Consider the following 25,942-nt stretch of genomic DNA (forward strand, 5'->3'; position numbering starts at 1 on the left):
AACAGAACTAGAACAGAACTAGAACAGAACTAGAACAGAACTAGAACAGAACTAGAACAGAACTAGAACAGAACTGGAACAGAACTAGAACAGAACTAGAACAGAATTGAACAGAACTAGAACAGAACTATGACAGAGCTGGAACAAATATATATTACTGAACTAAAATTAATGTTTAACTGATTGAACTACAACTAATATAAATGATTGAACTGTAGGGTATTTAAATTTGAATTTGTGTTGAAATATTTGCTTTTATTTTAATGAGAGGATTTAAAAAGTATTTATAAAACAATAACTATTTGTAATAAGCAAATAAAAGATGTTTTTTTTTAATACCAATACAAAGTATGTTTTAACATAAATGCCTTAAATGATTTGCCAATTAAAAGTGTTTTCATTTAGGATAATCACAGTTTGTTATACACAGAAATATACAAGTAAAATTTTATTAAATTTCACCATTATTTTGAAAAGTTTATTATACCAACTGTTCTGTGGTAAATGTAAAACTATTAAACAAATGCCTTAAACTATTTTATATAATCGTGGTTGTAGAGTTGTACTTTTTTTCAATTCCACCTAATCCCAAAATAATAATTCATATAATGACTGCGTATGTGTTTAAGTTTTACGATTACAAATTATTTTCTTTATTGTTTTATGTTCATATTTGTACATCAATGTGTAATTTACTTATTATTTATTGTCGAATTTATATATTTTAATATTTTGTTCAGTTTTTTTTTCCAAACTTAATCTCGTAAATCTATAACGACTTCCGCACATTCATTTACAGACCCCCAAATGCATACATACACAGGGGATCTATAATAGTATTTGTATTGGTATTATTTAACAATATTTGTACATACATATACTGCTTATATCCCTTTTATTATTTGAAATACATACAAAATCAGGGATCGGCATAAAGAGATCAAGACAAACTGAACAAGAACTGAACTTGAAGTAGAACAATGAGAAATGAACTAGAACTGAACTCTACCTACACTAAAACTCGACTAGATCTCAACTGGATCTGAACAAACTGTTACAGCCGACCACTGTTGTCATAGACTCTAAAACTTGTATGTTTATTTCTATTTTTGTATGTCATTTACAATTTTGAAATTTAAAGCATCTTTTTTTTTGCTTATTTCATACAAAATACATCGTAAATAAATGAAAAATGTAAGAAAGAACAAAATAAAAACAGTTAAAACTTTTCAGCAGTATTATTCTCATTGGCGCCATAAATCATAATGAAACACTTTATTTCTTGAAGGGGGCTTATCCTTTTAAAACGCACACTTGCACACACATATGCTTGTTTTTAAAACTCAAACGCAATAATCTTAGAAAGAAAGAGAACAACAAATTCTGACATTTATAGCCAAAATCCCATACATTCTTCTTTCTTTTAGACTTTCTTATGGATTTTAAGTTTTTAAGTATTTCCTGTAATTTTTTATGTAGGCACTTTTTTAAAATATATATTTTCTTATTTCGCAGGACTTTATATTTTACTTTTAGTTTTAGTACCTTGTATTTTGCCTTTTACATTTTTTTACTGACATGATATATGAGAATTTCCATTAAAAAATAAAATATTTAAGGAGGGTTGGCTTGAGTTTCAATAAAATATAAAAAGAAAAGTTGATAGCCATATAAATGATTTTTATTTTGTGATTTGAGCTAGAACAAGAACAGAACTAGAACAGAATTAGAACAGAACTAGAACAGAACTAGAACAGAACTAGAACAGAACTAGAACAGAACTAGAACAGAACTAGAACAGAACTAGAACAGAACTAGAACAGAACTAGAACAGAACTAGAACAGAACTAGAACAGAACTAGAACAGAACTAGAACAACTAGAACAGAACTAGAACAGAACTAGAACAGAACTAGAACAGAACTAGAACAGAACTAGAACAGAACTAGAACAGAACTAGAGCAGAACTAGAACAGAACTAGAACAGAACTAGAACAGAACTAGAACAGAACTAGAACACAACTAGAACACAACTAGAACACAACTAGAACACAACTAGAACACAACTAGAACACAACTAGAACATAACTAGAACGCAACTAGAACAGAACTAGATCAGAACTAGAACAGAACTAGAACAGAACTAGAACAGAACTAGAACAGAACTAGAACAGAACTAGAACAGAACTAGAACAGAACTAGAACAGAACTAGAACAGAACTAGAACAGAACTAGAACAGAACTAGAACAGAACTAGAACAGAACTAGAACAGAACTTGAAAAGAACTAGCTGCTTGAATTGTTTGGGGTAAAACTGCTCTATTTTTATATTCATTCACCATTATTTAAAAATGCAAATCCTTTTTCCATTACTTTCTTATTGCTGTTGTTGTTGCCAAACCCAACAACTACTTTCCCCTTACAATCATGAATACGTGCAACCATTTTTCTCCCCTCAAAATGTAAATACATATAACGGGAGCAAACGAACGAGCGAGCGAAAAAAGAATAGTAAACAAACAAATATTTGAATAACAACAACAATTGCAGGCAAACAGGCATACAATAATAATAATAAATAAACAAAAACAAACGAAAGCAACAACAACTTTAATTTTCACTACACAACATTTTTAACATGTAAATTGTGTGTGGATGTATGAATGAGTGTAAGCATGAGTACGTGAGTAAATGTACTCTGGGTACTTTACACTTCACTCCTTTTCATTTCCCTTGCATTCTTTTTTTTTACACTCTACAAACTACAAATACCAACACATTAATAACAATTTTATGTTGTTGTTGTGTTTTCCGTTAGTGAAATTATTTCATTTGGTTTTTTCTCAATATTTTTTTGTGGATTTTTTTTTTAAACACAGAATTGAAACTAAAACAAGACCTTGATTTTATTTTTTTAACAAAATTAATAAATGAAATGCTGTTGTTATTGTGTTTGTTGTGCCTTACAGAATTCAACACAGCAAAAAAAATTGGGGGTATAAAAATAAATTTTAATCAGAAACTAAATTGAAGTAGCAACGAGAGAAAACAAATTAAAACAACATCGCAGCATTTTGAGAAGAAAAAATTAAAAAACTAGAATTGAGAACATTGTGCCATTAATCGAATAAAAATGTTTATGGAATTCTGATTATTTTTTCTGTATTAAATAGTTAAAAAAAATCAATTAATCGATTAAAATTAGTCGATTAGAATTAAACTGGATTAAAAATTGAATTAAATCGATTAAAAGTGCAATTTAAAATTATTCATTTAATCGAATAACATTTAAAAAAATATTCTTTTGTTTAAAAAAAAAAAAATGTTGCAAAAATAAGAGTTACAATTTTAAAATATTAACCGATTATTCGATTAAAATTAATCGAATAAAATTTTTGAAAAAGTTCGTTTTTCTGTGTAAAATGAATATTTTAAATAAAATAGTCAAAAAATTATGTGGTTAATTGATTAAAATTATTCGATTATTTGAATAAAAATTATTCGATTAATCGAATAAAATTTTCTTAAATTAAATTTTTAGAGTTTTCTTTGAGAAAGAAGTAAATAAATTGAAATTAACAAAAAAATTAAGAAACTAAACCGATTAATCGATTAAAATTATTCGAATAATCGAATAATTTTTTTTAAATATTCATGAAAAATTAAATTAATTAATTACGAAAAATAAAAAAGTATTAAAATTTAGCCGATTTAACGATTAAATATGTTCGATTAATCGATTAGATATATTCCATTAATCGATAAAATTTATTTGTAAAATCAAATAAAATTTTACAAAATATAGTTTTTGAGAGTTTTCTTTGAAAAAGAAGTAAATAAATTGAAATGCAAAACAAAATTAAGAAAGTAAACAGATTAATCGATTAAAATTATTCGATTAATCGAATAAAAATTTTCAAAAAATTTTATGAAAAATTAATAAGATGTAGAGAAAAGTAAAAATTTTATAAAAGTTAACCGATTAATCGATTAAAATTATTCGATTAATCGATTAAATTTATTCGATTAATCGAATAAAATTTTACAAAATATATTTTTTTTAGTTTTCTTAGAACAAGAAATAAATAAAAAAAAATTATGCAACTAAACCGATTAATCGATTAAAATTATTCGATTAATCAAAAAAAAAATTTTTTTCAAAAAATCTTTATTCTTTGGAAAATAAATAAACAGTATGTTTGGAAAACTAAAAAATATAAAAGTTAAGCAATTAATCGATTAAAATTATTCGATTAATCGATTAAAATTATTCGATTATTTTTTTTTTGTAAAAAATTAATAAGTTAAATATTTTAACCAAGAAACAAGTGTTAGTTAGTAATAGTTAACCGATTAATCGATTAAAATTATTCGATTAATCGAATAAATTTATTTATTTATTTTTTTTTTGTTAAAAGAATTAACAAGTTTAATGTTATAACCAAAAAAATTATGATAGTTAACCGATTAAAATTATTCGATTAATCGAATAAAAATTTTCAAAAAATTTAATCAAACTAATAGTTATTGTTTTGTTTAGAATTTTACAAGAATTTTTCGAATTTTAATTAAATATTAAAGAGTTTGATAAAAAAAATTACAATAAAAAATTCTGTTGTTATCAGCAGTTGAAGCTGACACTGTGTTATGAAGTTTGTTATCAAATTAATAGTAAATTTAACTATTATTGAACTATTTTATACAATGTTAACTTATAAAGATCTTGGGCAAAGTTGCAGCCAGTTATCTTCCAGACGATCTAGCTGATGGTAGTGCCACACCACACCTTTAACAAGACTTTTGTCTGAAATAGTTTCTTTTTAAATATAATATTAATAAATTTATGGTTTTAAGCCGCCTTAACGTATGCTTAATCTGTTGTTATATGTTTAGTAGAAATATCAATCATACGCTCTAGTGTTTTATTAAGATTTGTAGAAATCGGTAATTCATTAGTTTATTTTTAATTTTTCTTTACAGAAATGTTTGTTTTAATTAAACAATTACAACGAATACTTTATATAGATGTGCCCAACTTAAGACATCTACTGAAATACTCTAAAAGACACAAGGTAAGTTTTAAACTAAATAATTTATAAAAAATTTATTTAAATTAATTTTTTGAAAACAATTTGTTTGCAGCTGTTTAAAAACAAATAATTAGCAACTAATTGCAACTTTAGCACAAAGTTTGAGAGAAAAAAACAATCATTAGCAACTTAGCAAGAAAGTAAATAGAAAAAAACCTAAAACTTTAACACATTTCCCCGCTAAACTTAAAACCCAAGAGTAAGAAAAAAAACTACAAAAACAAATTACTACAAAATACTTAATTGAAGAAACGAGTAAACCTTTTTAAAACCTAAGGAAAAAAGTAACAAAAAAAAAAACTTGTTAAACTCTAAACTAAACAAACAACTACAGATTTAAATAGTCCACAAACTGGTCAGACACTAACAGTAACATTATAATCCAACACATTCCTTTACATAGTTAAACCAACTCAACCAAACCGAACCGAACCGCCACCATCAACTACAACATCGTCATCATCATCATCATCAGCTCTCTTATTTTCGACTAAACGTAAACAATCCAAACAACTAAACAACATCTCCAACATGGCGTTAGGAAAATCCATTAAAATGTACCTGACTATATTTGTAGCCACCACTTGTATGTACATGGTACTGTATCAGTATCACATATCACGGCAACCAATGCCACAAGCCGAAATCATAAAGGTAAGTTAAACACGTTTTTTCCTACTTGTCCTCCTTTAAACTAAAGCAAATTTTTGAAGAAAATTTCTTTAAAAAAAAACTAGATTTTTTTTATTTAAAATATAAAAACCACTAACCTCACTCTTCTTGCATTACACTCACGGAATGTTTTAAATAAGTATTCAGCACACACCTTGCACTCTTTTCTTTTTTTGTTTTGCCAACAAATCTAAAAACCCTTTTTTCCCACATCCTTTTGCTCTCCTTTGAAAAAACACCTAAAAATGTTGGGAAAAGCTAAAGAAAGTTTTGCAATAGGCAGGGGGAGGGGTATTTATACCACAAACTACTTTTATTCTAAAACAACCAGTACATCAAACTAATTAAAATAATTACTTTTACCGAAATATGCAAAAACTATATCATGTATTCTTTAAAAATATATGTATTAATTCACTTGTGATTTATACAACTTTTTAACAATTATAAAAGTTTATTAAACATTTTGTTTATGCAGCTTCTGAAAACTAAGTTTTTTCTTTATTCAGCTAAGTAGTTACTTTAAAACTATAAAGTTTTAACCTTTTCTAACAAAATACCTAATTCTGCTCCTAAAAACTAAATTCAGCTAAAGAATTTTACAATTCTATAGTCTAGTCTATAGTCTAGTCTATAGTCTAGTATATAGTCTAGACTATAGTCTAGACTATAGTCTAGTCTATAGTCTAGTCTATAGTCTAGTCTATAGTCTAGTCTATAGTCTAGTCTATAGTCTAGTCTATAGTCTAGTCTATAGTCTAGTCTATAGTCTAGTCTATAGTCTAGTCTATAGTCTAGTCTATAGTCTAGTCTATAGTCTAGTCTATAGTCTAGTCTATAGTCTAGTCTATAGTCTAATCTATACTCTAGTCTATAGTCTAGTCTATAGTCTAGTCTATAGTCTAGTCTATAATCTAGTCTATAGTATAGTCTATAGTCTAGTCTATAGTCTAGTCTATAGTCTAATCTATAATCAGGTCTGTAGTCTAATCTAAAGTCGAGTCTATAGTCTATTATATTCTATTGTCTAGTCTGTAGTCTAGTATAGTCTATAATCTATTTTATAGTCTAGTCTATATTCTATAGTCTAATCTATAATCAAGTCTATATTCTAGTCTATGGTATAGTCTGTAGTGCAGTCTGTAGTCTAATCTTTAGTCTAGACTATAGACTAGTCTATAGTATGGTCTACAGTTCATTCTACTATCTAAAGTCTGTTCTATTATATAATCGAAATTTGTGTGACTTACCTTTTTTATTGTGCTCGAGATGAATCACAACCAGAGCTCATTTATTACAAAATCTTACAAATTAGTATGTATGTAATAATATTGATATGTGTATGTATGTATATTTACAAATAAAGGAGTATTTTAATTAAAACCACCTCTTAACAAGAACTATATAAACTAAAAATTACTTTAAATACTTAACTAACTAACTACTGTAAGGAATATTTATCAACTTTTGTTTCCAATATGATCAACCATTGTCTCTAACTCTTGTTCAAACTCATCTCGCTGATTATCCTCTAGACATGAACTTAACATTTCGCTCTCATCCAATTGTGAAATTATAACCGGTAAACTGCGACGCGGATGGGAAATGTATAAAAGGCTGGGAAAATTTGGAGGTAAACTATATAAAGAATCACGAATCTTAAAGTCTTTCGCTTTTTTACTGCTATTTACATCATCATCGTCATCATCGGCCATGGTGTTGATTTGCATGTGATGGGTATAACGTTTATTCCACATGCGTTTCAGGGGCTGCCAGACAAAGAAGAGTAGAGATATGAAGATTATAGAGGCACCAACGATATGACAATACAGTTGTAGATTATTCATGATTCTGAGTAATAGGGCGGATTTTTTAGAAATGCGCATATGCATATCGAACCAAAAGACTGGGAAAAGCATGCGACGTGTATTTTGATAAGATCTAGGGCGAGAGAGAGAGAGAGAGAGAGAGAGTGGTAAAATTAGAGACATTTACGATTAAATGATCAGCTATTTATTACCTTATGTGAGAACTAGGCTGTATGTAGAAATTCAGCTGCAGTCGACCCTTAAGTTCCAGCATAAATCCCGTTCGAGGATCTAATACAGCTGTAGTTAAATGTTTATCTAACTCCGGTTTAATACCCTCAACTTGGGAGGCATAAAAAGGATCAGCATCCAAAAAATGAGGATTTGTTATGAAAACGGGAAGACCAAACCAACAACCCGATATATTAACAGCACCATAGGGTAAACATTCGCCATTACAAAAACATTCATTAGCGGGATTTAAGGTACCATTATCGAAAGTATTTGGTGAGATTATATAACGATAACCCTTTACACCCTCTACCATGTACTCGTCAAGATAATCCAAGTTGAAAGTGCGACAAAAATCCGAGAAAAAATACTGTATTGATTCATTCTTTTTGAGATTAGTTTTCTGGAATTCTCCCGCTGATCCTTTGACGGATCCACAAGCTTGGGGTAAAGGTTCAGAATAGTTTTTACCCTTCCACAAAACTATTTGACCAAATTCATCCATATTACCCGCACCCGTGCTAATGGTATGAGTGCCCAATAAATCGGTGGTGCCATTGCGCTAAAAGGGATCAAAAACTTAATTAATTATGACCTTGTTAATACTGCTTACTATACTCACCCCATATATAAAACCTATACGATCCCAGGGTACAAATATACCCATCGAACTGCGAAAAGAGGAGGGAAATATAGACAATAAATTCACTATATTATCCTCAAAACCCTTAAAGAAAAACTCCTCAGCCGTATGCTTCCAAACAATACCATTTTGATATAATCTCAACGCCATATCCACCACAGTCCTTTTCACATAGTTCCAATAGCGGGTTTTCGAAGCGGCTGCCTAAAAATTTGATGATTATTTAATAATTCAAAATTTTGATCATTTCTCCTTCAAAACTTACCACCAGCAAACCATTCAATGTCACCAATTTATCCTCCAAAGGTCTTTTACTTTTGTTTTCATCGAAATAGTATAAATGTCTTTTACCATAATCTACGGTATTATTTTCCGGATGCCATTGAAAAATTTCTTTTTTAGGCATTTCCAAAAAACTATATGGACCCACTTCTTCTACTTTAGGTTTTACTTTGGTTTTATAGAAATCTTCAGAATTCGTCCAGTTAAAGAAGTAAATGTCTATGGTAACATTGACATCGGGACTTAACCACATATCAACAATTTGATTACCGGGACGTAGGACCAAGTACTGGAAAAATATAGTAAAATTAAAATTTTTATTCTTTTAGTCTGGTATGAACTAGAACAGGCGCGGATCCAGTTTAATAGTTTGGAGGGGAGGGTGAATTTCTTTTTTAACAGCCCACCACCCTGTGGATCCGCTTTTGTTCTAGACTAGAGTCTGTAATTTAGACTATAGTATGTTTTTTATTCTAGATTATAGTCAGGTCTTTAGTCTGGTGTCTAATCTAGATCAGTTATGGTCTAGTCTTAAGTGATCTATAGTCTTAGTCTAGGCTATAGTCTGGTTTATAGTCAGGTCTATAGAATACAGTCTTGTCAATAATCTAAGCTTTAGTCTGGTTCAATGCCTTGACTATAAATTGGTGTAATGTCTAGACTATACTCTGGTATTTTGTTTCAATAGTTAAAATTATAATCTGGTGTATAGTCTGGGATATAAGCAATATTGTAGGCTGGTATATATTCAAGACTGTAGTTAGGTCCATGGACTAAACTATAGTCTGGGTTATAGCCCTAGGTATAGTCTAAGGTTTGTTATCTAGACCATAGATTGGGTTATAGACTGGATTGTAGTTTAGTCTATAGTCTGGTTTAATATCTATACTATATATTGATCTATAGTCTGGTCCTTACTCTAGTCCATTATAGTCATTATAGTCTGATCTATAGTCTGTTTTATGGGCTAGACTATAATCTGGAATATAGTCTATACTGTAGTCTGGTACATAATATAAGCTTTATTCTGATTTATTGTCTAGACTATTGTCTAATCTATAGTCTGATCATCAATCCACACTATTGACTGGGCTGTGATCTGATCTAGAATCTCGACTCTAGCCCGGTTAATAAACTAGACTCTAGTATGGTTTATATCAAGACTACAGTTTTGTCAAGTCAAAGACTGTAGTAAGGGCAATAGACAAGTCTATAGTCTACACTATAGACAAGTCTATAGTCTACACTATAGACAAGTCTATAGTCTACACTATAGACAAGTCTATAGTCTACACTATAGACAAGTCTATAGTCTACACTATAGACAAGTATATAGTCTACACTATAGACAAGTCTATAGTCTACACTATAGACAAGTCTATAGTCTACACTATAGACAAGTCTATAGTCTACACTATAGACAAGTCTATAGTGTAAACTATAGACAAATTTATAGTCTAAACTATAGACAAGTCTGTAGTCTACACTATAGACAAGTCTATTGTCAAAACTAAAATCTGAACAAAAGTCTGAGCTTTAGTCTGGGCTATGATATATAGGTACTATAATCTTGACTATAATCTGGTCTTGTGTTTAGTTTAGACTATCTAAGCTGTAGTCTGGTCGGTAGTCTAGCTATCTGATTTATAGTCTTGTATAAGATATCAAATATAAACTGATCCTAAGTCTACTTTAATACTTACACTATCTATAAAACGATTAACGAATATATTCGAAAATACCGTACAGAATACGCCCACTAAAGCTAAAAATATGACAAAAAGAACTGTCAAATATTTGGCATATTTCCTCGTAGACTTGATCATCAATCTGGGAGAACGTTTTGGCATCATTAACAGTTATAAATTGTTAAAACTAAAATAAAAAAAGATAAAACAATAAATTAAAAAAATTATTTTTTAAATTTCATAAATCTCTGGGTAGTAGTCAAGGGGATTTTAGTTTTTTATTTATTTTTTTTTATTTTCATTACAACTTTAGTTTTAAAACAAAAAAAAAAGGAGTTAAAGGTTAAATTTGTTTATATATTTATATGAAATTTTATTTTATTGCATTTTTAATTAGATCTTAATAAACAACTTTAAGCAAATAATAAAAAACAAAAATTAAGTTAGTCGTACTATGAACAAAATTATTAGTATAATGACAGCAAAAAAAACAGTAATAATAACAGCTCGTTAAAGATCACAATTTACACATTATTAGTTATAAGTAGTATATAGTAGAATTTACAAAAAAATATATATATATATATAATAATTTTAATAACACTTTGTTTAACCTTTTTTGTCGTCTTTAATGATCAGTAAGTAACTAATTGTTATTAACATTTAAATTATTATTTAAACAAATATTAAACACACATAACGTCAAACTATATTCATAACATATGTATTTTTATGATCAAACTGCAGACATCTTACGAAATGCATACAAGATTATGCACAAAATAAGTGATTGAATTGAATGCATTTTCATAATTATTATGATGATAATGTGTTAAAAGGGTTTTTTCTTTTTTTGCAAATAAATTACAATAGAACACTTTATTAATTGGTTTAATTAAGTTCAATTATTTATAATTCTTTTAGATTAAACAGTAGATAGGTTTTTTTTTACCAAAATCCTGGGTTTTTCTTTTCTTAATCGAATAATTTTAAATCGATTAATCGGAAATTTTTGAAAAATTATTTTTCTTATATAATTTATAGTTTATTGATTTATCTCTCCGATTAAATTCAAATCGATTATTCGGTTAATTTTAATCGAATAATTTTAGGCCACTTTTCGAATATTTTTTTTGTATATTAATTAAATAAAGATTTTGCAAGAAAAACGATTTTTTCTAAAATTTTTTTATTCGAATAATTTTATTCGATTAATTTATAATCAATTATTCGTTTTATATTTTTTTTTTAATATTTCAAAAGAAAAAGTACTTTTTTTTAATTTTTATTCGAATAATTTTACTCGATTAATTATCGAATCGATTATTCGATTAATTTTATAAGCGATTTATCAAAATTTTTATTTTTTTTAATTAAAAATTGATTTATCTCTCCGATAAATTTAAGTCGATTCTTCGAATAATTTTAATCGGTTACTCGAATAAAATTATTCGATTACGATTTTAGGCAATTACACGAAAAAATTTTCTGTAAATTAATAAAATAAACAAAATTTAACAGAAAAAAATATTTCTTCTCAAATTTTTTATTCGAATAATTTTATTCGATTATTCGTTAATTCGATTAATTTTATAATTAAAAATTTTTTTAATTAAAAATTTATCTCTCCGATTAGCTGATAAATCTAAGTCCATTATTCGAATAATTTAAATCGATTATTTGAATAATTCTAATCGGTTACTCGAATAATTTTAATCGATTATTAAAATAATTTTAGGCCATAGACGAGTGATTTTCTTGTTTACTAATTAAACAAACAAAATTTAAAGATTTTAAAAGAAAAAATATTTTTCTCAAATTTTTTATTCGAATAATTTTATTCGATTAATAATACAATCGGTTATTCGATTATTTTTTTTAATTTATCCAAATTTTTATTTATTTAATTTAAAATTGATTTATCTCTTTGATTAGCTGATAGTTTAAATCGATTATTCGAATAATTTTAATCGATTACTCGAATAATTTTAGGCAATAACAAGAATAATTTTTCTGTATGCATTCATTAAATAAACAAAATTTAAAGATTTTAAAAGGAAACAAATTTTCTCAAATTTCTTTATACGAATAATTTTATTCGATTATATATATAATCGGTTATTCGAATAATTTTATAAACGATTTATCAAAATTTTTATTTATTTAATAGTTTAATTAATCTCTCCGATTTAGCTATTAAGTTGTAGTAGATTATTCGAATAATTTTAATCGATTACAAATTTTATTCGATTAATCGAATAATTTCAAGCGATTATTTGAATACATTTTTTTTGCGATTAAACCGACAATTTCTTTCTTTTTTAGTTGTTTCTTTGTTTTACACAAATTATGTTTATTGTATTCGGTTTATCATTAAATTTTATTCGATTAATCGAATAAATTTTATTATTTAATCGAATAATTTTAATATTTTCTTTTAATAAATCAAAATAATTCCAGATAACAAGATTTTTAATAAATTAATAAATTTTGTAAAATTTTTATCGTTTTATCGTATAATTTTTAACGATTAATCGTATAGTTTTTAACGATTAATCGTATAGTTTTTAACGAATAATCGTACATTTTAAACGATTAATCGAAAAATTAAACGATTTATTTTATAATCACTTTTTAAATAATTAAATTCATTTATAGAAAATTTCTCCATTTTATTCGAATGCATTTTAATCGATTATTCGCGTAACTTTAATCGTTAGAGAATATTAAGGATTTTTGTTTTTCTAGTGAAAATTTTAATTTTTGTATAATTACTAGATTTAAAATGATTATGTATTAGTAAAAAAGTTATTCGAATAATCGGCTAATTTTATTTGTAGAACCGAATAATTTTTGAGAAATATTTGATTATATTTTATAGAAAATTTGAATTTTTCTCTCAAACCATAACAGTGTAGAAATTTATTTTTTAACAAATGGACAAATTTTATTCGTATAATTTTAGAAAATTATTCGATTATTCGTTTAACAAAATCCGTTAAAAAAATTATTTATTCAAGATTTTTTCTAAAGAAAATTCAATTCTTTTCATAATTAATAGATTTAAAGGATATTTTGTTTTAATAAAAAAGTTTTTCGTATAATCGTATAATTTTATTCGTAGATCCGGATAATTTTTAAAAAATATTTGATTATTTTTTATAGAAAATTTTAATTTTTTCTTTCAAACAATAAAAACATAAAAATTAATTTTTTCACCAAAAAATTTTTATTCGATTAATTTCAAACGATTAACTTTAATCGATTAAACTAAAAATATCGTTTTATTTAATTTTATATTAAAATTTTTTAACATTTTGATTGACACTGTAAGCAAAGAAACATACTTTTTCCCAAAAAAATTTAAATTATTCGAATAATTTTAATCGGTTTAGCGAGTATTTTTTACACTTTATAAGAAATGTTTTAAAAACTTAACTAATGAACTATATTTCATTAATAGCATGAAGTTTAGTATTTTTTTTTTTTTTTGTCAATTAATAGAAAATTATTTAAAAGTTATTTTTAAAAAGGAAACATTTTTGATAATTTTTCTTTAAATTATAAAAATTTTCTTTCTGCTTTACAACCTTACTCACTTTAAGAAACAAAAAAAAAATTTACACTTTTCATATATTTCTTAAAAAAAATTATTAAAAATCCAGTTTTCTATTAATAAATAAAATAATTATTATTTTTTTATTTTTAAATTAGAATTGTTATTAAAAACTTGTGCGCGATCGCGTAAACTAAACTTGACGCGACTGTTCTCGTCAACGTCTTAAAATAAACTTTTCAACAATTAGCCAACGCATATTAACAAATAGCCTTTTCTAAAACTGTACTTATAGCAATAAAATCATATTATTTCCTTCTTTTGCGACAAATGCCCCGGTGGGTAGGTCAATCAGTTCAAAACAATAGAATTTCATTAAAAATACGTTTAACCCTTAAGATTAAGCTTAAGTATTGTTTAAGGGTTAAAGCTTTCAATTTTCGAAATTTGTAAAACGATATAGTGATAATAAGAAGGACAGACATGCTTTAACATCCCCATTTCGTTTAGTATGTCCACAACTAAACTCTTAATTATTCGAATAATTGTTTTAAAGTAATCGATTAAAATTATTCGGTTTAAATTAAAAAAAAAAAAATATTGAAAAAAAAGTAAATAAATAAATAAATTTCAAATAATAAAATGTTCTTAAATTTCTGAATGAAACAAAAAAATTTCACTCGAATAAAATTTTTTATTAATCGACTAAAATTAACCGGTTAATCGATTACAATTAATCGATTAAAATTAACCGTTTAAAAAGTAAAATGGTTTTTCGGAATTATTAGTTTATTTTTACTTTATTTTTGATAATTTTAAAAAAATTATTCGAATAATCGATTAAAATTATTCGAATAATCGGTAAATGTTATTCGATTAACCGATTCAAAATGTTGAAAATACTAAATTTTGGCTTACTTTTTTTTAAACAATAAAATGTTCTTAAATTACTGAATGAAACGAAAAAATTTAACTCGAATAAAATTATTCGATTATTCGATTAAAATTAACCGATTAATCGATTAAAAATAACCCGTTTAAATAGTAAAATGTTTTTTCTGAATTATTAGTTTATTTTAAATTTGATTTTTGACAATTTAAAATAAATTATTCGAATAATCGATTAAAATTATTCAAATAATCGGTAAATGTTATACGATTAACCGATTCAAAATGTTGAAAATACTAAATTTTGGCTTACTTTTTTTAAACAATAAAATGTTCTTAATTTACTGAATGAAACGAAAAAATTTAACTCGAATAAAATTATTCGATTAATCGATTAAAATTAACCGGTTAATCGATTAAAATTAACCGTTTAGATAGAAAAACGTTTTTCTGAATTATTAGTTTAGTTTTAGTTTGATTTTTGATTTGATTTTAAGAAAATTATTCGATTAATCGATTAAAATTATTCGAATAATCGCAAATGTGTTTCGATTAACCGATTCAAAATGTTGAAAACACTAAATTTTGGCTTACTTTTTTTTAAACAATAAAATGTTCTTAATTTACTGAATGAAACGAATAAAATTCAACTCGAATAAAATTATTCGATTAATCGAATAAAATTAACCGTTTAAATACTAAAATGGTTTTTCTGAATTATTAGTTTATTTTTTACTTTAATTTTTAATAATTTTAAGAAAATTATTTAAATAATCGATTAAAATTATTTGAATAATCGGTAAATGTTATTCGATTAACCGATTCAAAATGTGGAAAACACTAAATTTTGGCTTACTTTTTTTAAAACAATAAAATGTTCTTCATTTACTGAATGAAATGAAAAAAATGTAACTCGATTAAAATTAACCGGTTAATCGATTACAATTAACCGGTTAATCGATTTTTTTAATTTTCCTTGTAAATTATTAAAAAATGTTAAAGTCTATTAAAAGTTTTAATAGACTAAAATTATTCGATTAATCGATTAAAATTATTCGAATAAAAAATTTTCAAAACGATTAATCGATTAAAATTATTCGGGTTTTTCTATTAAATGTTTAAAAAAGCGAAATTATTTGTTTAAAAATACTTGAGAGATAAAATTATAGATTTAAAATCGTTTATTCGAATAAAATTATCCGATTAATCGATTAAAAAGTGTTTAAAATTTTGATAAAAATGTATCCTTCTGCTTATTTATTAATGTTTGGTTTAGATTTTATGTAAAAAATATTCGAATAATCGATTAATTTCAAAGCGATTAATCGATTAAAGTTATCCGATTAATCGGTTATTTTTTTCAAAATATTGTATTTTAATAAAAATTTTGATTTAAACATTGGATTTATGTTTTATATTATAATTTATACGAAAAATCGAATAATCGACTAAATTGCAGCAATTAATCGATTAAAATTAATCGGTTACTCTCTTATTTTTTTTTAATTTTCTTTGTAAATTATTAAAAAATGTTTTTTTTTTATTTTCTTTGTAAATTATAAAAAAAAACTGTTAAAAAGTTTTAATCGATTAAAATTTTTCAATTAATCGATTAAAATTATTCGAATAGAAAAAAATTCAATTTTTTTTATTCAAAAACTGTTATAAAAACAAAAAAATTGTTGGTTTAATAAATTATATAAGAAAAATTTTTAAATTTCGTCATTAATTGAAAACCTGTGTAGCTAATGTAGCGTGTTAAAGGAGGTTTAAATGTTGGCAACTGCCAGTTGTTTTAAACAACATTATTATTAATTTGTAAATTATATCAAATTACATTAAAAATTAACAACAAATTATTAGTTTAATTAAAACAATTGTAGTCTTTGTAAAATTAAAACTATAGAAAAATTCAATGAAAAAAAACGAGTTATTTTAAGAAAAAAAAATATATATATATATACATATAATGACAGTTAGCGAACGTCTAAGCTGAGACGATCGAACGATACGTCAAAGAGATGTTGACCCCGTTAATTTAACATAAAATTAAACTGATTAATTTAATTCTTTATAATGAACTTGATTAGCAATGTATATATAGAGCTATAAGAGTGATATATAGTTAAACAGATATTTATTTAGTTTTGTTTTTTTTTAATAAATTTCAATAGTTAAGTACATGAACTAAATACATATAAACATTTTTTTTCTAAATCTAGTTAGACTATTGACGTTATAACTATTATTATTATACTATTGACAATTAGTCGCGCGATTTAAATCGGAAATTGATAATTTGAATAAGAAATGAGTTTGCTACAGATCGGTAAAATGTCTATAGTTTTCTATATACTTTGGTTTTTAATCACTTGTTTAGTTCATTCGTTTAGAGACGAGAAAAAAACGTATAATTACTCAACTGAGATCGGTTTAAGTTTTTTTTCTTGAAAATTCTTTTATATGATTACGTCACTAAAGTAATTAACAATCCATTATCCTATTAAAACTTCAAATATTAGGATTATTTTATTCTACAAAACTCGAAAATGTTCTCAAACTTTTCCAATTAAAATCCGTCCTTTTCCAATGAAATTCAACAATTCTACAAAAAATTTAAAAAAAATTATTAAAACAAATTAAAAACAAAATTTAATAAAATTTTTTACAAATTTTTTAAAAGATTTTCAAAAGGTTTTTGAACTTTTCAAATGAATCATTAAGGTTTTAATCTACTCTCTAAGTGCAATGTTATTTTTTACTTTTTTTTTTCTTTTTTTTGTAATGCTGACTATATAAAACAATATAATTGACTGTTCTATAAAATAATTAATTATCAACAACAATCAAATATAGTTAAGTATTTTTCTCTTATTTATCTAAAGTCGAACATTTAGTAAATAACTAACTAGAAAGTAGTAATAGTTTGGAATATTTTCTATTGCAAATTATTAAGTAAACAAGTTGTTAGTACCCAATAAAAAAATAAATAAATAAATAAATAAATAAATAAATTTCTTTATTCATAACAATAAAGTTGTAAAATAAAACTAGGTTGTTTTCGGGTAAAATTGATCTTTTCAACTTAAAAATAATAATAATAATAATAATAATTGTAGTTGGTTTTTAAAGGGAAACAATTTGTTCTTCGTTAAAATCGCTATTAGTTGCTTCATTAGATTCTAGGATATATGATGGGCTATAAAGAAGACCATAGTCTAGATATATACTGGATAATAGACTGAGAAGAAACAGGGCTATGGACAAACTAAAGTGTAGACTAGATATTAGCCATAGTCTGGACTATAGACTGGCTATAGTCTGGACTATAGATTGACTTTAATTTGGTCTAGTTTTGACAATATCCTTATCATTGTTAGATCTATCAACCAACTATAGGCTGGGCAAGAGACAGATTGTAGTATGGATTATAGACTAACAATGGTCTTGACTATGATATTACTATAGTCTAGACTATAGACTAATTATAGTCTAGGCTATGGACTAAATATAGTCTAGACTATATACTGACTACAGTTTAGACTAAACTGTAGACTAGACTATAGACTAGACTATAGACTAGACTATAGACTAGACTATAGACTAGACTATAGACTAGACTATAGACTAGACTATAGACTAGACTATAGACTAGACTATAGACTTGACTATAAACTAGACTATAGGCTAGACTATAGACTAGATTATAGACTAGTCTATAGACTGGCTATAGTCAGGACTATAGACTGACAATAGTCTAGACTATAGACTGACTTTAGTTTGAAATATAGACTAACTATAGTTTGGACTATATACTGACAATAGTTTGGACTAAAAGATAATATATAGGCTAGACTATAGACTGACTATAGACTGACAATAGCCTGGACTATAGACTGTCTATAGTCTTGACTATAGACTGACCATAGTCATGATTATAGACTGACTATAGTCTTGACTTTAGACTGAATATAGTATTGACTATAGACTGACTATAGTTTGGACTATAGAGTCTTTATTATATACTGATTATAGTCTGATCTATAAACTGACTATAGTCTGGACTATAGAGTGGCTATAGTCTTAACTTTGTACTCACTATAGTCTGAACTATAGACAGAATTTGACTAACTATAATCTGTATTATAACATTACTATAGTCTAGCCTAAAAAGTGGCTATAGTGTGGATTATAGATTGACTATAAACTAGCCTATAGACAGATTATGTCCGTCACTATGGACTGACTAAAGTCTAAACTTAAGAAAGAAAATACTGACTATAGTCTGAACAATATACCGAATTTAGGCTAGACTAAATATAAAGTCTAGCCTATATTTCAAACTATCGATCGACTAGATTACTACTATAATCTCTGACTTAGACAAACATCAAAAGATTTAAACTATTTTACAGTTTTCTCAAAATTACTTAATTCTAAACTTAAAGCTTTTGTCAAATACTTGTTTTAAGAAAAATCTTTTTCAATGTATTTTTCCACACAACTTTCTAAACATTTCTCAACATGTTCGTTCTTACTTGAGGGCGAATATTTGCCTTCATTCAAAAACAAGTTTTCCTTTTGAAGTTATACTCTTTCCTAATCCCTTTTTCCATCATTTATTCTTTTGAAAAAGTTACAATGTAGTACTTTTTTTCCAAATACCTACAATATAGCATTCAAAAATGAGATGATGACGAGAAAATGTAAAAGAAATAAAAATTGTAGTGAATGAATGAAAGAAAACCAAAATGAATAGAATAAAGTATTAAATTATATTTTATGGCATCATTATATTTAAATTACGTATTCAATAAAAATTATTTACATACATACACAAATACACGCACACACACAACAAAAGCAAGAAAGCAAAATAGGCAATACTATAACATTGTTGCGGTAAATTTAGTCATTTTAAATACATACTTATACTAGAAAATTTTACATACTACTACTACTACTACTACTAACTCACTCTATTTGATACTGTAAACGATAGTTGTATTTGAAATTTTATAGTATTTTTTCATATGCCCAGACAGAGATTCTTATTCGAATATTTTATTTTTAAATATTGAATTGTGAATCTATAGACTATTTTTTTTTTTCTTTAACAAGATAGAGTAGTAGTAGAAGTAAGTAAAGTACTTATAGTAGTAGTTGCAGCAAAAGCAACAACATTATATATATTACTACAAAATGTAACTACTATTTTTACTACTATCTTATTTTAACATTCCTTTCCTTATTTTAAAATACATTATTTTAGAGATATTTTTGCAATTGAAACAGATAGGAAAAATAGTTAAAGGGTGATGAAAATTCTAGTGGAAATTTAATTCAAATTTTCGAACATGTTAAAAATAGTTTTTTTTTTTTTTTAAAGTAAAGCTAAAAATGCATTTGAACACTTTTATTTTGAAATTTTCTTAAATTTTTAAAATTTTGAAATTTTCGAACTTAAATTCGAATTTTCGAATATGATCCAAAATATCGCATTTTTGGCAGCTTTAAGTAATAGAACTCAATTTCGAACTAAAAGAACTTTATAAAACACTATTAAAACCATTTTTTCCTTTATTTTTCATAACTTCGAATTTTTCGAACTTAAACTCGAATATTCGAACATGCCCCAAAACATCATATTTTGAGAGATTAAGACAATATCTTTTTATATAGGGAATTTCAATTTTTTTTTTTAAATCAATTTCGAATTTCAAAATTTTTTTCGAATTTCCAAATTTTCATAAAAAAAATTTCAAATTTTCAAAAAAATTCAATTTTAAACTAAAAAACACTATAAAACACAAGTTCAGCCTTTTTTGATTATTTTATATAATTTCGAATTTTTCGAACTGAAGTTCGAATTTTCCAACTTGTCCCAAAATATCAACTTTTGAACGATCTAAGCAAAGAAGCTTATGAAAAGTAATTTTAAAACATTTTTCTTAAAAAAATCCAATATCGAACTTAAAATTTTTTTTCGAATTTTGAAATTTTTATAAAAAATTTGCAAAAAAAACACAAAATTTTGCAAAAAATTCAAAATTTTTAATAAACATGAATTTTAACGTAAACAAAACACAATTCTAGTTACTTTTTACATTTTTTAAATAATTTTATTTAAAAAATTTATGTAAATTTCAAAATCTTTAAAAAAAAAAATAATTTCGAATTTAAATTTTTTTCAAACATTTTTAAAAATTTTATGAACCAATTATCTTAAAATTATAAAAACACCTTAAAGCATGATTTTGCCACTTTTTCTTGCTCACTTTATATAATTTCGAAATTTTCAAATTGAAAAAACTTAAGTTCGAATTTTCGAACATAACAAAAAATTAAGATTTTGATAATTTCTTAACTATACAACTGATAAATAAGTCGTTTTTGATAATTTTTTCACATTTTAGTTAATTTGGAATTTTCGAATTTAAGTTTGAATTTTCGAACATTACAAAAAAAGTTAGATTTTGATATTTTCTTAACTTTATTTATTATGATTATTAAGTCGTTTTTCAAAATTTTTCACATATTAGCAAATTTTGAAATTTTCGAACTTAAGTTCGAACTTTCGAAAATATCTTCAAATTTAATATTTTTCACTTAAAATAACAAAAAAAAAAACAATAAAAAAATTAATTTCATTAACATTTTTAGAAAATTTTCAATTTCGAAAATTCTAAATTTTTAACTTTAAAATTCTAAAAAAATTTTGAAATAAAGAAATAAAATTATCAAAATAATGAGGTGAGCTAGCTTTTAGTTATTTTAGAAATTTTCGAAATTATTTTCGAATTTTCGAACATGTCATGTAAACCTGCCTTTAACACACCCTTTAACTGTTCTGCTACTATAACATTTCCTATTACTTTTTTATCAAACATTGAGTAATACTGATGGTATTGTATTGTAATTGTTCAAATATTTCTTCTTTTTTTTGCAAATTTTGTTTCTTTCCTCTTCTCTTTTCTATTCTTTTTTTAAATAAAAAAAACATCAAAAAAATTATAAATTATTTGTAATTTATAAAAAAAACTCCCTAACAGCATAAAGATACATCAATTGATAAAGAGAACACTAATGGAATTGGTGGTAGTTATACTTCTTACTCCTTAAACTCCAACAACATCTCCACTTCTTCATCATCAACAATAACATCAACGTCATTGAATTCGAAGAATAATGCATCAGTAATAAATGCTGTAAAATTACCAGCTTTCAATGCAACATCATCATCATCTTCATCAACATCAAAATCTTCCTCTTCGTTAACAGCATTATCGTTATTATCATTACCAAGTCATACTACTAAACTATTTAAGAAAATGAATTTATTTTTATGGTCACCCATGTCATTACTATCTTCTTCATCAACATCCTCCAAACGAGCCATATCAAAAAAATCCTCTTTAGCTTTAAAGCAACAACAAAAACAATCATCATCATCCTCAATGCCATCTAATTCATCCATTTTAAAGGATTTAAATAACACTTTAATAACTTCATCTACATCGTCTTCTACTACTACAACAACAATAACCACTACATCAACATCAACAATAAAAACCAAAACTTCAACCCCTTCATCAACAGTGGCCTCTGCCTCATCATCTTCCAGGTTTACAGCTAAAATCTCCTCCACTGAACTTATACAGAAAACTAAACAGTCTAAGAACAACAACAACAACAATAGTGATAAACTGTCATCACAACAAGTTCAAGAACAACAACAACATCAAACATATAAGGCAAATTTAACTTTTTTGTAACTAACTAAAATATTTTAAACATAATCTAAAGAGTCACTACTAACACAATCTACAACTATCGCCACCTTAAAACTTAATCGCTATCACCCGCTCACTATATCCTAACTCACGCTCAAAAGTTCACTTTCAAAATTTTCATTTTAACTTTCACTTTATTAATCACTTATTTTCAAATTTGTTTCACTATCTTTTTTTTCAAAAGTTCAAAATTCTCAAGACCCTTAAAATCGAATTATCGAGTTCATATTTTCGATATCATTAATAATGCTTTCGATTAAATGACTATAAAGTAAAGACGCAATATAGTCTGAACTATAGACCGACTATATTTTGAAATATTCTGAACTATAGACTGACTATAGTCTGGACTATAGACTGAATATAGCCTATGGTCTGGACTATAGACTGACTATAGTCTAGACTATATACTGACTATAGTCTGGACTATAGACTGACTATAGTCTTGACTATAGACTGACTGTAGTCTACACTTTAGACTGACTAGAGTCTGGACTATAGACTGACTAGAGTCTGGACTATAGACTGACTATAGTCTAGACTATAGACTGACTAGAGTCTGGACTATAGACTGACTATAGTCTGGACTATAGACTGACTATAGTCTGGAGTATAATCTGGACTATAGTCTGGACTATAGTCTGGACTATAATCTGGACTATAATCTGGACTATAGACTGACTATAGTCTGGACCATAGTCTGGACTATAGTCTGGACTATAGTCTGGACTATAATCTGGACTATAGTCTGGACTATAGACTGACTATAGTCTGGACTATAGTCTGGACTATGGACTGACTATAGTCTGGACTATAGACTGACTATAGTCTGGACTATAGACTAACTGTAGTTTGGACTATAGACTGACTATAGTCTGGACTATAGACTGACTATAGTCTGGACTAGAGACTGACTATAGTCTGGACTAGCGACTTCAGTTCTAGTTCAGTTCTAGTTCAGTTCTAGTTCAGTTCTAGTTCAGTTCTAGTTCAGTTCTAGTTCAGTTCTAGTTCATTTCTAGTTCAGTTCTAGTTCAGTTCTAGTTCAGTTCTAGTTCAGTTCTAGTTCTAGAACTATTTCAGTTCTAGTCTGGACTACAGACTGACTATGTTCTGGACTATAGACAGACTACAGTCTGGACTATTGGCTAACGATAGTCTGCACAATAGACTGACAATATTTTGCTCAATAGATTTACTATAGTCTTTGCTATAGTCTGTACTATAGTCTATACTCTAGTCTGACTAGTCTAGCACAAATATATGTCACTGTTTATGTCCATTATAAACAATTTACATAAATCTCTCTCTAATTCTATAACCTTAATTCTATGACTAATTTACAAACAAAAATAAAATAAACTTCGTCCTTGTATTAATTTTTATCGTTTAAAGTAGCAATAGCAAAGACATAATAATACGAGTACATGTCGTTACGTTACATTATTTATTCCCATTAAAAATTCATGTTCTATTATCACACTTTTTAAATAAAATAATAATAAAAAATATATAAAGTGGAAAAATATATAAAAAAAATATATCTGCAATTTGCACAAACTGTGATACATACATATATCATGCATGCTTTGCATCAGTTACACTTTTTTTGTACTTCTCCGGTTTTATTTTATGTTCAATTAAATTTGACAAAAGAGCTTGCTGCACTTTGTGTTGCATGCATTTAATTTGAAAATTGCGTACTCAATCCATTCAGTAATTTCTGTAACATGTATCATTTTTATCATTTGTTGGTTTTTTTTTGTGATTTTTTTTTTCAAGCACCTACATGATCTATGATCTAGTTTTATTTATTTTTTTTCAGTTATAAATACCTTTTAGTAATTTAGTAGTATTATCAAACTAAATATGGGTTGAATACATGTTTATAGCTATTTATTTTTTTTTTCTTTTTTGTTATTTAATTTATAAATCTCTTCTTTCCTTTTTTCTTTTTTTCTATACATTTTTGCATGTATGAAAAAATTCATTTATAAATTATCATATTTTCTATTGATGGGATTTTTTTATACTTTTCTATGATTAAACATAAGTATTTGTTATTTATTTAATTAAATAAATAACATATGTGTTTGACAAATGTATTGTTATCAATACAAAAAAATATTTATTTGACATGAATATTAATTTTGTATTAAATGTATTTAATACTAATAACAAAAGTCAAGCACTTAAGATAAAAGTTACGTATATTAAAAACTACCAAAATTTATTTGATCACAACAACAGTATGTATAGATCGAGTATTGCCCTAACTACTATATGGCTATAGTTCACACTATAGAGTGTTCATAGTATTGGCTATAGAGTTCTAGTTCAGTTCTGGTTCAGTTCTAGTTCAGTTCTAGTTCAGTTCTAGTTCAGTTCTAGTTCAGTTCTAGTTCAGGTCTAGTTCAGTTCTAGTTCAGTTCTAGTTCAGTTCTAGTTCAGTTCTAGTTCAGTTCAGTTCTAGTTCAGTTCTAGTTCAGTTCTAGTTCAGTTCTAGTTCAGTTCTAGTTCGTTTCTAGTTCAGTTCTAGTTCAGTTCTAGTTCAGTTCTAGTTCAGTTCTAGTTCAGTTCTAGTTCAGTTCTAGTTCAGTTCTAGTTCAGTTCTAGTTCAGTTCTAGTTCAGTTCTAGTTCAGTTCTAGTTCAGTTCTAGTTCAGTTCTATTTCAGTTCTAGTTCAGTTCTAGTTCAGTTCTAGTTCTAGTTCAGTTCTAGTTCAGTTCTAGTTCAGTTCTAGTTCAGTTCTACTTCAGTTCTAGTTCAGTTCTAGTTCGGTTCTAGTTCGGTTCTAGTTCAGTTCTAGTTCAATTCTAGTTTAGTTCTAGTTCAGTTCTAGTTCAGTTCTAGTTCAGTTCTAGTTCAGTTCTAGTTAAGTTCTAGTTCGGTTCTAGTTCAGTTCTAGTTCAGTTTTAGTTCAGTTCTAGTTCAGTTCTAGTTCAGTTCTAGTTCAGTTCTAGTTCAGTTCTAGTTCAGTTCTAGTTCAGTTCTAGTTCAGTTCTAGTTCAGTTCTAGTTCAGTTCTAGTACAGTTCAAGTTCAGTTCTAGTTCTGTTCTAGCTCTGTTCTAGTTCAGTTCTAGTTTATTTCTAGTTCAGTTCTAGTTCAGTTCCAGTTCAGTTCTATATATAAAATCTAGATTATATATAATCTACAGTGTATTTATAGAAACAATTGTTGTATATTTTATGGAAATTTTTGTTATGGAAAATTTAGGTTATTTTTGATTTATGAGATTTATGAGAAATCTTAAGCATTCTTTTGCTATTTTTTTTTTTTTTTTTTTTTTT

General features: G+C 26.1%; 2 protein-coding genes across 3 annotated transcripts in view; one reads left to right on the forward strand and one right to left on the reverse strand.

Moving 5' to 3' along the window:
* LOC111686474 (galactosylgalactosylxylosylprotein 3-beta-glucuronosyltransferase P) overlaps positions 1-25,942 on the forward strand; it is a 51,228-nt gene that overhangs the window by 23,145 nt on the left and 2,141 nt on the right. Inside the window, exons 2-4 of one of the 2 annotated variants that reach the window (XM_046952287.1) lie at positions 4,980-5,071; positions 5,142-5,743; positions 21,910-22,611. In XM_046952287.1, coding sequence (XP_046808243.1) covers positions 5,621-5,743; positions 21,910-22,611 — 825 coding nt within the window. In that variant the 5' untranslated portion in view covers positions 4,980-5,071; positions 5,142-5,620. The remainder of the gene's footprint in view (positions 1-4,979; positions 5,072-5,141; positions 5,744-21,909; positions 22,612-25,942) is intronic. The other variant, XM_023448828.2, reaches the window with a different exon arrangement.
* On the reverse strand, positions 7,004-14,059 carry LOC111686472 (protein croquemort-like). The gene is made up of 6 exons (XM_046952286.1): positions 14,013-14,059; positions 10,429-10,600; positions 8,709-9,014; positions 8,423-8,647; positions 7,782-8,362; positions 7,004-7,702 (listed from the first exon to the last, which is right to left on the reverse strand). The coding sequence occupies exons 2-6, from the start codon at positions 10,576-10,578 to the stop codon at positions 7,222-7,224; spliced, it is 1,743 nt and encodes a 580-aa protein (XP_046808242.1). The 5' UTR covers positions 10,579-10,600; positions 14,013-14,059; the 3' UTR covers positions 7,004-7,221.

The sequence above is a fragment of the Lucilia cuprina genome, chromosome 5 (assembly GCF_022045245.1).
Source record: "Lucilia cuprina isolate Lc7/37 chromosome 5, ASM2204524v1, whole genome shotgun sequence".
Classification (NCBI taxonomy): domain Eukaryota; kingdom Metazoa; phylum Arthropoda; class Insecta; order Diptera; family Calliphoridae; genus Lucilia; species Lucilia cuprina.